At 54.6% G+C, this 11,831-nt stretch overlaps 5 protein-coding genes across 5 annotated transcripts; 4 read left to right on the forward strand and 1 right to left on the reverse strand.

Moving 5' to 3' along the window:
- Positions 1-241: 241 nt before the first annotated feature.
- Positions 242-1,039, forward strand: MYCTH_97124 (uncharacterized protein; the record flags this gene model as incomplete). The annotated part of the gene is made up of 2 exons (XM_003666474.1): positions 242-516; positions 862-1,039. The coding sequence occupies 2 exons, from the start codon at positions 242-244 to the stop codon at positions 1,037-1,039; spliced, it is 453 nt and encodes a 150-aa protein (XP_003666522.1).
- Positions 1,040-1,991: 952 nt separating this feature from the next.
- MYCTH_2311272 (uncharacterized protein) lies at positions 1,992-2,755 on the forward strand. The gene has a single exon (XM_003666475.1). It carries the CDS (start codon positions 2,225-2,227, stop codon positions 2,678-2,680), a length of 456 nt encoding a protein of 151 aa, XP_003666523.1. The 5' UTR covers positions 1,992-2,224; the 3' UTR covers positions 2,681-2,755.
- An 81-nt stretch (positions 2,756-2,836) lies between these two features.
- Positions 2,837-4,516, reverse strand: MYCTH_112699 (acyltransferase). The gene has a single exon (XM_003666476.1). It carries the CDS (start codon positions 4,386-4,388, stop codon positions 2,940-2,942), a length of 1,449 nt encoding a protein of 482 aa, XP_003666524.1. The 5' UTR covers positions 4,389-4,516; the 3' UTR covers positions 2,837-2,939.
- A 2,804-nt stretch (positions 4,517-7,320) lies between these two features.
- Positions 7,321-9,091, forward strand: MYCTH_2311275 (uncharacterized protein). The gene is made up of 4 exons (XM_003666477.1): positions 7,321-7,379; positions 7,469-7,576; positions 7,664-8,058; positions 8,146-9,091. The coding sequence occupies exons 1-4, from the start codon at positions 7,362-7,364 to the stop codon at positions 8,690-8,692; spliced, it is 1,068 nt and encodes a 355-aa protein (XP_003666525.1). The 5' UTR covers positions 7,321-7,361; the 3' UTR covers positions 8,693-9,091.
- A 1,757-nt stretch (positions 9,092-10,848) lies between these two features.
- Positions 10,849-11,698, forward strand: MYCTH_97120 (uncharacterized protein; the record flags this gene model as incomplete). The annotated part of the gene is made up of 4 exons (XM_003666478.1): positions 10,849-10,880; positions 10,922-10,977; positions 11,083-11,184; positions 11,391-11,698. The coding sequence occupies 4 exons, from the start codon at positions 10,849-10,851 to the stop codon at positions 11,696-11,698; spliced, it is 498 nt and encodes a 165-aa protein (XP_003666526.1).
- Between the last annotated feature and the right edge of the window lie 133 nt (positions 11,699-11,831).

Raw genomic sequence — 11,831 nt, forward strand, 5'->3', positions numbered from 1 at the left:
TTAACTCCGTAATACCTTGTGACATGTCATGAAAAGGCTAGCGGAACCCAATAGTATGTAAATATTATTCGCTGATTCCTTCCGTGTCCCACCATCGAGAATCTAAATACTTGATCTACTGCAGTGCAAGATTCGGCGTGCACTTGGTTGCTGGTTAATTATGTGGTGGTATGCAAGTTGGCGGGTTGGCCGGTGGCCGCTTCACCCCGCGTCCCGACCGGCTTGAGGAATGCTAACAAGAATGCAGGATCTCATTCTGCTTGTCTTCAACCTCGGTATCTTGACCAGGGTCCTCACGCTGATGTTCACCAACGTGTCGGCCCCTGGTTGTGCCGAGCTCGGATGCACGTCCTTCGCCGACATTATCGGAATCCTCTTGGCCATATTTGGGGGCATTTTTATGATGCTCGGTTACGGCCGGACCCGTGAATGTGGCACCGATGACTGCGATGCTCTCCGCTCCTACCCGGCAGGCCCAGCCCGAGACACGGCCTCGTTCTTGCTGTATGCTGCTTCGTGAGTCATATCCTTGTGGTTTTACTTTACTTCAGCCCATGTCCACTCCATCCGCTAATCCTTCAGTAGATGCTTGACTTTCCTTTCAGCAGTCCATGGTTTGGTCCGCTGCTATATGCAACGGGAGCATCAGAGATCCTAATCCATCGGGAGTCTTGATTGTTCTGTAAGCTAGTCATACCAATAGCTTTCTCCACCGATAAGGTAATAATACTACTAGGAGTACTGGTTATTCGTGTGGCCTTTCACTCTGCCGACTCTGAAGTCTGAAAGGAAAACTCTAACATAGTTAACGCATCTTGCTCCCTGTCATATTCCTAGCTGGGTGCTGTCTGTGCCTATTAGTGGCCACGAAACCACCACTCCCCCGGTATCAGTGCCGACACGGCCCTATGGTACGCCCTTCGATACCACCAACAACTTGGTTGCGGTCAAGGCAATCACCGTCTGGGTCGACAGTGGACATGGAAACTACGGTAAAGGGACCGGATTAAGTCCATTTAGGTCGAGTAGACTCCTATGAAGGGAGATGAGACGGGCAGCCCTTGCTAGTAGCTCTTACTCGGTCAGCTTTGACGAAAATGATGAAATGGCCTCGCCTTTTCCATGAACAGGTGACAGTGCGGATAAAGGTGAGCTGAAGATGACAGCGAGTCTCACGCTTGCTAAACGGGGAAGGACTACAACACCTAGGTACCTAGGGAAGGAGCGGGACAGAACAGAAGATTAACAACGTAGGCAATGGCATGCTCCTTGGCTTGATTGGAAGCTACACTAACTTCAAGTTCTGAGTATGAACTCCCTTCCCTCGGAGCGGGACTGGAGGAAGATTGGGATTGAGGTCAAAGATTCTTTATAACTCCGAGTCTCGATAGTCCCACTTAACAAAGACTGAAAACACACATCTGCTATAGGACACTGAGGTAGTAGCCGTGTGCTCCGTTCCCGCTGTGGGTGTCAAAGTTCGGGACTTGTTGCAACTTAGCATGCCCAGCACAGAGTGACCAGGAGAAGGGTTCCGAACTCATCCCGTTGTTGTTGTTCAGTCTTCACGGGACCCAGGTATCTTCCCGCTTTCCCGTCCCATGCTATCTCTCCGCGCATCAACTCTATGCAGCATGCACTGAGCGATGCCTCCACGGCGTGGAGCTCTCTTATCATACGCGCGGTTGCCGCGCTCGGTGATAGGTCCGGCATGCTTGAGTGCATTGCCGATGGCCACTAAGAACTTGAAAGAGGAACGGACCTTGAAGGGAAGGGACCCGTCCCAGGCATGCTGCGCGGGCCCCTCGACTGCCGCCAAGCTGCCGAAGTGGTACAGGGTATTCCTCCTACCCCTCAATGCAACCACATTCCGCCCTGAACCACCGGCACTTTACTAGTTAGTATAGGTAAGTTTCTTCCCCAAGACAGGTACTAACAAGGGTCCCTGCCTATAACACCACATTAAGAAACAAAAGCGTAGAAAACAATACTAGCGCTAGGATTTTACTTGGTACTTTGTAACAAATGCCTGGGAAGCTTGGGAGTTTTTCCGTGTCGCCCCGGTCGGTACCTGCCTAGGGGGAAAAAACTTTGGCTTGCAACCATAGTAAACGGCCAGCCTTCTCCTATTACTCCTATACTAGCACTTACTCTCCACCGACACACCCACTCCACAATCACCCGAACCAGAACTCCTCATCCGCTCTTAAAGCAAGCACGGACAATGGCATCCCCCCCGCCCGAGGTCGCGGAGCGCATCCGCCACAAAAAGGTGCAGTACACCCGTTTCGCCGACACCAAGCAGTGGAGCAAGTTCGACACCATCTTCGTGCCGGACGCGACCTTCAAGTTCGTCGACGAGGACGGCAAAGTGGTCACCACGCCGGACGGGGCCGTCCCGTACGAGTGGACGTCGCGCGAGTCGTGGGTGGCCTTCTTCGAGGCGGCCTTCGCAAGCCTGCAGGTCATCCACCTCGTCGGCCCCGGGGAGTTCGAGCTGGTCGGGCCGGGCGAGGTCAAGGCCGTGTTCACGGTCATCTACCACGATGCACCCAAGGGGAAAGGGACGGGGCCGCGTGAGACGGGCGGGGGGCATTACTACGAGACGTGGGTGCGCCAGGGCGGGGATTGGTTCTGTAAGGATTTGTTCATGCAGAGGATTTACCACCACGTCGTGTAGAAATGGTGGGTTGCGTTAGGTCTTCCTTAGCGGGATGCAGGTAGTACATACAATACCAGCTTGTTGATGTGTTTTTTTTTGGGGGGGGGGGGGGGGAGGTGGCAGTATGATAGGCACGGTCCATGTTGTCATGGGATGAGAAAGGAGAAGAGAGGAGGTATTTAAAAAAGTAATATCGTCAAATTCATCAACTCATAGCGTCCTTATCTACACGGCAACTCTCTCTCTCCACAACATCCCAATCCAACTGAACAAGTTATTATGCACCCACCTTGCCGGCGTCCTCGGCGTCGATGCCCCTGTACTCGAAGTATTTCTTGAACTCGGCGTCGTTGATGAGGTCCTGAGCGAGACGCTTCTCGTAGGCGATGGAGAACTCCGGGCCCTCGTTGGAATCCGGGTTGTTGTTGCGGGGCGGGTAGATGATGATGACACCCTCGGTAACGCGGTCCAGCAGGTGGCGGTACGTCAGGGGCGTGGCAAAGCCAAAGTCGGCCGAGACAATATTGGCGTCGCGGTGGTCGGTCTGCAGGATGGACATGGGCGGGTGCGAATCGATGCGGATGTTGAGGCTGGTCTTGTCGCGCACCATGGCCACGGCGTCGAGCGTCTTGTCCAGGTTCTCTTGCGTCACGCTGTTGGTCAACTGCCGGATGTACGAGGCGAGCTTCGACAAGGGCGCGTGGAGGATGTCGTCCACGGTGAGCTGCGGCACGGGCGCCGTGTTGGACAGGGCCGCATACATGACGTTGTGCTGGATGCGCGGGTGCACCTTGGGGCTGTGCATGCGCCGGCGCATGTCGACGGCCTCGGCCCAGAAGATGTGCGACGCCGGGTCGGGCTTGAAGACGGGGACGCGCAGCCGCGTCAGCGTGCGCCAGATGAAGGCCGAGAAGGCGTCATACGTGGAAATCCACGAGCCGTCGTCGGGTGCGGCCAGCTTCTTGAGCTCGGCGGCCTTGCTCTTGGGCAGGTGGAAGAGCAGCGACTGGCCAACCTTGTGGTCAGGATGGCGTTCGGCCGGCGCCGGGCCGTCTACCTTGACCTCCTCCGGCACCTCCTTCTTGGTAAGGCGCGAGAGGTCGAGACAGGCAGGGTCCCAGGCCGGGAAGGCCGTCTTGGTGAGCGCGGCGCGGCAGTTCTCGGCCAGCTGGTGCGTGAAGCCGGCCCAGCCCATCACGTCGTTGGCGTAATGGTGATGGTGCATGTTGAAGACGAGCCCGCCGCGCACAAAGTTGGCCTTGAACGCCGACACGACGGGCCGGTTGTCGGGATGCGCCTCGGCCTTCTCGCCGTACGTCATCGGCGGCACGCTCCAGGTGTCGAGGTCGCCCAGCGTCACCGCGCTGTAGTTGGTCCGCTCGATGTCGTCGATGGACGGGTACTTGGCGGCATCCTCGGGTGCATCCAGCCACTGCACGATGAAGCGCACCGTGCTGTCCTTCTTCTTGACGAACGAGTGGCCGCCCCCGGGATCCTTCTCGATGGTGCCGACATAGTGACGAGCCTGGCTGAGCGTCCGCTCGAGTCCCTCCTTCAGGGTGGCTGCCGCCTTCTCCTTATCCGCGTCATCGAGTCGGAAAAAGAGGGCGTAGTTGTTGTATGTGCACGCTGTCAGATAGTCGAGCGTCGTCACCTTGAACCGCTCCTCCTCCGGGTCGTTCTCCCAGCCAAATGGCCGGAGCTGATAGACGTCGGTGCGGGGCATGGTTTAAACGTCTGTTGTCAGGTAACCAACCAAACCAGGTCTGATGAGCGAAATCGGGTATCGATGTGTTCCTTGTTGATGAGATGCGCTGTGCTTGGGGGTCACACCGTCACTTGGGTGATGGGCGTCTGGGAGATAACGTTTAAGCTTCTCGCTGGTGAACTCTTGATGAACTCCCGGTGCTCCCTGTCCCTTCATCAATAAGATGTTCGCTCTCATCGGCGCTCCTCATCTCCTCCGTCACCTCCTCCGCAATCGCATGAATTTGGAAGGGGGGGGATCAGCGGGTCTTCGAAAAGCAAAGCCGAGGGGCTGGAAATCCCCCTGTCGAGCTGCCATCAGCGCAGGCAAAAACCGCACCATCCTGTGCATTGGCGTCGCGGGCATAGACCCCAGCGTTACCATAGGATTGCGCGAAGAAGGAGAAATACTACACTACCGTCCACTGCAGTGCAGTAGGTCGTGCAGGGGAGGAAGGACAACAAGTGGCTGATAGGCTAAATCGGCCACCGCACAATGCCACAAACCCCTAAAATTATGCGAGGGTCGGCGTCGGCGGTCGCTGGCAGAGTCTGGCACGTGAAGAATGGGAGGTGGTATTTCTCCTTCTTGGCATGCTTGTGACTGGCGAGGAGCAGTCGGGACAACACGAGAGCCGAGACTCAGCGGCCCGTGAGAGTCCGAAAGCCCCTATTCCATTTCATCTGACTGCCTGGCCAGAGGCGCTCCATGAAGTTGTACATACATACATAGTTACTGTGTAGTTCGTCCCGTGTACGCCATCCTCCTGCTGCTGACACGACAGTCCGGCCTATGTACACCTGGTGCACTTATTAAGATAGAGTCACTGGTGAGTTGCCGCTTCAGAGACTTGGTGAGTCGTCTGCTCGCAGCTCACCTCCACTGCCTCGACTGCCTATCATGTTGTCCAGTCGTGCAGTGAAAGCGTCGAGGCTTCGAGGCAGGGGCAGGCTCCACATAAGCTCCAGACAGGGTGGGACGGTGGACCAGTGCCTGTCATCTCTTCGCTAGTGCCTGTCTTTACATAGTAAGGCCAGGGTCAGCAGCAATTCATTCATCAAGCAGCATCACACCGAAGAGCCAGCTTCTTCACCAGGAAGTCTCGTAGATCAATTGAATTTTCTTGCAATTGCTGTGTTCTTTATCATCTCGTCTTGAACTAGTCCTTATACCCGTTCACCTGTTTCTGGGTGCATCTACCTTATGTAGGACTGCTCGAAAGCCCTGTGGAAGCGCCGAGCCAACAAGTAGTTACTCGGGAACTTATTCCCGCACCGTTAGCCCCGGGCCGTTCCCAGCCATCCGTTGTCGTCGTTCGACATTAACTAGCCGACCCTCCAATCGGAGCCTTCCGCGCAACCTACTCGCGCCCACTCGTGATACTACACTACTGTCTTTTGCGGGGCATGCCCCGACCCAACTCTTCTCGTGTGCTGTGGTATGGTAGCTCAGAGGGTAGGTACCAGTACGACGCCACCTCGAGGGCTACGCGGCAACCCAAAAGTTCCGCCACTCACATTTGACCTGCGTCTCCCGATCTGAAACCTTCTGACGTGCTTCCATCGCGAACCGAAAACATGGCTCTCAACCGCTTCTAAACCAGTCCCTTACTGTATTATACAGTTAAAGCGGATAATCCATAATTCAACACAGTCTCAGCAGTATTAACGTTAGAGCTACGGCACACTAGAAGTTTCATCAGCCCAAGAAGGCCCGTTTTCCTTATCTTACTTGAGGTAACTAACTATCGGTATCGAACTCCCAGACAAACTAGGGTTAGATTGTCCGCTTCGTACCTCATTGCGTGATTGGGAGCCCCGGACATTCAGAAACCTTAACTACTGTGTAACTGGCTTGTTTGTTTGGAGACGAAGCATTCCTTGCATATCCAAGGGGATGGTAGGTGCGTTGATCGTTTCTCCAAAAGTGAAGCTCTTCGTTGAAGGATTCGTTGAAGGATTTCACCCCCTGGCTCGCCTGGACCGCTCCCCGTCCCGCTGGCCAGTTGTGGTCAGTCCCGACCGAGGGGCGACCGAGGTGTGCGTTCGTACTGTGTAACTTCGCAGTAACAACCCCAAACCGGAAACAGGACAGGATCGACAGGACAAGACGGATTAACCGGGAGGCATTCCGCATTGAACAGAGGCTCGAAGATCAAACGGTTTCGTGCCGAGAAGCTGCATTCATCGAGAGATTGAGAGAGCGTGAGGGTGGTCTAATAGTTAGGATCTGTACCCTGCATTTTCGAGTCGTTTTCGCTTCTGTGGGGTGACATCCCAGGTCGCAGGACAGGCAGTTATCTGTTGTGATGCAACGTCATGAAAGATTGCAAGGAAATCTGAGGTGGCATGTACGAACTGTAATCCGTACAGTACATATCATGAAGAATTAAGGGGAGGGGGGGGGGGGGCAGCTCCGAGGGTGCTTTGTTGGGAACATGCAAATTTTACTCTACTTTTTCTCAGACTTTGGATATAGTTATAGATCATTCTCGACTAGCCTTCCCATCTACTCCCTTGAACCTGGTTCTCGCCTCAGACTGCCGATGGGCGCTGCCCTTTATCACAGAGATCCCGGGTGTTGAAGTTGGCCGTGTAGTGTTTGCATCTCCGCAGGACGGGCTGTACCAGCAACACCAAGCACACCACACACACATACACACACACACACCTAAGCCGCCGCCATGGATCTCGACGGACCGGCCCTCGCGCCACCAGACGGCATCGTCCCTAACTTCGACAACCCGCCCAACCAGAACGGGCTCGCCCAGGGCGTGCTCGGCGCCACCGTCGCGATCGCCACGGTCTCACTGGTCCTGCGACTCTACGGCCGGTTCTACCTTTTGAGAAAGGTCTCTCCCGAGGATGGTATGCGATCTACTCTTTTGCCACTCATGCAGCCGGCACAAGATGGAAAGTTCACCTTAGCTAACGCAAGACATTTGATGCAGTCATGGTCATACTCGCATATGTTCGTTCAACAACAACTGTGTTCTGGAGTTTGCTATTCCGGCAGTGGTCATTCTGACAATTTTTACCTTTGTTTTCCGTCGTCCTTAGGGTGCCTTCTGTGGCGCAGTAAACTCCACGTTTGCGTTCGTCGACACTCCGGGGTATTTTGTGCACCAATGGGATATCCGCCTGCGAGATCTCATCCCCACGAGTTATGTAAGTGAGAGCGTGGGAAACGAGAGAGAGAGACGGAGAGAGAGAGAGGCGGAAGACAGATGACTGACAGCTTGACGGCCACAACAGCACGTCCTCGTCTTCGGCGTCTGCTACTCCTTTGTGCTGCCACTGCTCAAGGTGGCCATTCTGATCGATTGGTGCCGCATGTTCGTCCCGCACGGCTCGTCGACCAGGAATGCCTTCTGGTGGGGCTGCGTGGTGATCAGCTTCGTGCAGATCGGCGCCGCCGTTGCGACCATCATCGCCCTGAACCTCCAGTGCATCCCGCACCAGGCCATCTGGGACTTCACGATTCCGAACGCCAAGTGCTTCAAGTTATATCACCTGCAGGTGTCCTCGGCCACCATCCAGCTCGTGTCCGACGTTGCCATCTTCCTGCTGCCGCAGCGTGTCATCTGGAAGCTAAAGATGTCTTGGAGGAAGAGGATGGGTGTTTCGGTGATTTTTGGTCTTGGTTTGCTGTGAGTACCACCCACTGTACCCTTGGCACTTTGCTCGGTGCTGCCGCTGGGTTGTTGCTAATCACTGCTTTTCTTCCATGCAACCAGGGCCTGCGTTTCGGCCGCTTTCCGTCTCGCGACAACCATTGCATACGGCGAGGCGCTGGATGCCATCTACGCACTCGGTCCCTTGGTGTTCTGGGCCACGGCGGAGATGGCCTGCGGTTTCTTCATCGTCTGCATCCCTTGCTTGCCCAAGATCCTACAACAGACCGGCGTCCTCCGCAAGATGAAGAAGGCTCTGGGCATGTCGACGGGCCCGACGGCCAACTCGGCACAGGCTGGCTACCACACGGGGGGCAAGTCCGGGAATCGAAGCCGGGGGCCCAAGGTAACGAGCAGCTCTGCACAGGACTCGTACTACAAGCTGGAGGAGGACGGTATGGCCATGAAGGATCTCAAGTCCGAATCGACGGAGCACCTGCGCGAGGACCAGCAGGGCGGCAAGCTAGGCGCCCCCCGTGGTGCCGCCGCCATCACCCGCACAACGCACATCATGGTCACCGAGGACCAGCGTTCGACGAGCGACGGAGGTAGCAACCCGGACATGAACATGTACAACCAGCAGAAGGCGCCGTGGGGTGGCTACCGGTGAGACAGGAACGGACCCACGAAGACGCCGCGTGTCGATGGGCCGACCTGCTTGTCAACCTTGGCGCTGGGGGAACGCGAACCCATGGAATGCTTGGCAGTGGTGATTTTGTTTGTGGACGACACGACAGGGCCCTATTGTCCCAACTCACCAACAAGGCACCTGTTTGTCGGTTTGTCGTCTCGTCTTGTACAGTACACTAACGTTAATATCCCTGTCTATTCGATCGGCTCGAATTACCTGGCTCCCGGAGTTATGGAAGGGGACAGAAGGACAGAGCTCCCTGGGCTGGTAAAAAGTACTGTAGCTTATATTCATTTGTTAGCCATACCGGATATGGCTGAAGGCTTGCTGCGTATAATGACATGATCCAAGATAATCAATGGGAACTGATTCTCCTCGAGCCCCGCCGTACCCAAGACCGTCGCGATGCTGACTTCTCAGATTCCCATCACGTTACGGTGGTGCCACTCGAAAGAAGCGAGGAACCGAAAGAAGCGAGGCGGGGTGCCATCCCTGCTTCACCGCGGCAGGGGGGGAGAAGGAGGGGTTCCAGGGGCCCAAAACCTTCCGTGAGTTCTGATACGAAGGATCGCACCAATCCGCCGGAGTACGAATAATTAGGTACTGTGTTCGGCAGTTGCAGCTCGTCCTCCCAATCTTACGGATACCACCTACCTTATAGCATACACAGTTCAATCGAGCGAAAATGCCCAAAGAGGCCTGGTTTGCGAAGGTACGCAGCAAGAGATGCAGGCTTCGGTGAGCCAGGTCAGAGATGACTGCCTATCTCTGTCCTGCAGCAGACCGTCATGGTTCATAACGGTAAATAAAGGCTGCCCGCCCGAGTCCCGGCGACGCTACTTTTAGCCGACCAATCAGATACTGCTTTGCGGGTCTGAGCCATCTTGGAGCTTCGAGAGCATGTTGGAGAAGGCAGATGTGGCTGATCACCATTGAATTGTGTGTCTCGGCGAGTATATACTATAGTGTACAAGATGAGGGAGCCAAGCTATGGAGAAGTGAGCTGTGTGTGAGAGGGCTTAATAAACCGAACGGTTATTAGGTAGACCGTGGCACAGCCGCGCAGGGACCACGAACGCCTTTTATGTCAAACACTGCGGTTCCGGTATCCGTATTGTTGGATGTTCGTCTATTCGAAAGTGGAGGTTTTAACTTTTAAGGTTCCGCTTATTGTGGCACGGGAAACGTGACTAAGGATCCCAGGATCTCATAGTGTTTCTGATTTTAGACATAACCCACTAAAATCAGTGGTGGGATTCTGCGCCGTGTATCGAACTCTGCGCTACCAGATCACGCAGATTTACTTTTCAACATAAAAGTGGACTAACGGCCTAGGGATAACCCAACACCGTTCCCAGGGTGTGGACAGTGGGTGCAATATAGAAAGTCAAAGTCCAGGTCCATGGGCGCGAAGCTCCAAGCCGTTAGTCCATTTCCATTTTGGTGGGAAATCAACGGTAGTTATTTAGCTACGAGCTACTAGGTAATTCATCTCAACTCGATGATGTAACGAGCAATCGTCCCTAATCCGCGCCTAGCCGCAGACTCGTGGGAACAGCTGTATGGTCACATACCTGATAGTTCGAAACCACTTACCAACTGACCTTCATGACAATGCCTGATTGTTATCAGTACGATAGTCTCCACTCTCCAGTCAGATGGTTCAGGGTCACTGTTTGGGCCGCGAGATGGGAATGGAAACATAGATGGCCGAAGGAAGAGCTTGCTCCAGATATACTGGAGCCTTCGTTCCTGAGTGAGACGGGGAAGAGAGACAGAAACTATATTAATTAGTAGTAACGTAGCTCATAGACCGACGCCAACATCCCTTAATCAAAGCAAAGCTCTTCCGTGCAAGCTCATCCAGCCGGACTCGTTCGATCTTCCTTATACAATCCTACCAGTAAGTTCCAAGCTCTCGGCCCGGTCATCTAACCATCTTCTTGCTCACCGACTTTCGCCATGTGCACACTGAACGTTGTGGAATACGCAAAGACTGGGGAGTGCGAGGTGGCAGTTGAGCTTTGTACTAAGTCACAGCTTTTCAACTCAGGCGTGCTCTGTAAAAAGGCGCGGGAGGATATAAGATTCTAACTACATACAAGGCGAAGTACAAGGACAAATATAGGCAGATCATGGCCGGAGGCTCGAGGAAGTCGATGACCAAGTAAAGTAGCGGTAGCGATGTGAATGAGGACAGCGGTGTAGGCGGGTCCTGCCGCAAAAACCAACGTTGGGTATTTACGTCCGTGTGCGTGTACGAAGTATGTGTGTGCAATACGGAGTACGTACTCCGTAGGTAGTTACGGAATCGTACGAAACTCAAGCTTCTCCACCGCCAGACATTGCAAGATTGATCAGGTGAACAGGTCTGTGGCCCAAGTGGATGGCCGGGGATGGTCTCTGGAAGGAACAGAACCCGGGCTCGCTTGGAACCTATTGTGCCGCGTTCCCCCGCGACGCCCCTGTCGGTGAGTGATTTTGCGAGCTCAGTAATGTAACACTTGGCCGCGGACTTTTTTACTCCATTACTGCACGGCTCGTGACTCGTTACTTGACAGAGACGACGCAGAGGCTGGGACCCCAAACAAGGGAAGCTCTGTTCTAATATGCTACATACCTGGTAAACACAGGTACGGACCTAGTAGTACATAGTACGTATGTACGTATGTACTAGTGACAAATGTCCGGAACACAGACCAACAAGGCCAGGACAATGGCACACGGAACCCTCGCTCGATCGATGGCCCACATAGGCCTACAGAAAAGGAGAGGATCTGCAGGTACCAAGAGGCCGATTACGACAGAATCGATATGCTGGGGGCCAGACTGGGACCGGGACAGTGGAAGCGAGTTTCCGACCGTCCGCGTCATCCAATTACAGCGAGGAAGGGCTCCGACACCGCGGACAGGGTAAAGTCTACCGGGGAAAGAATGTTGGAAGGTGACAACGCGCGAGCATCTACACCTCCTCCAGGATTCTGAATCCTAGCGTTGGTACGTGGGTCCTGCGCCAAAAAAGCCACTGGCGGCAAGTACCGCGCTAGGATTCAGAATCCTGGAGGAGGTGTAGTGTATGGTATGTCGAGATCATGCTACACCGTACTAGGTAGTTGCG

Source organism: Thermothelomyces thermophilus, chromosome 7 (genome assembly GCF_000226095.1).
Source record: "Thermothelomyces thermophilus ATCC 42464 chromosome 7, complete sequence".
In the NCBI taxonomy this organism is placed as follows: Eukaryota; Fungi; Ascomycota; class Sordariomycetes; order Sordariales; family Chaetomiaceae; genus Thermothelomyces; species Thermothelomyces thermophilus.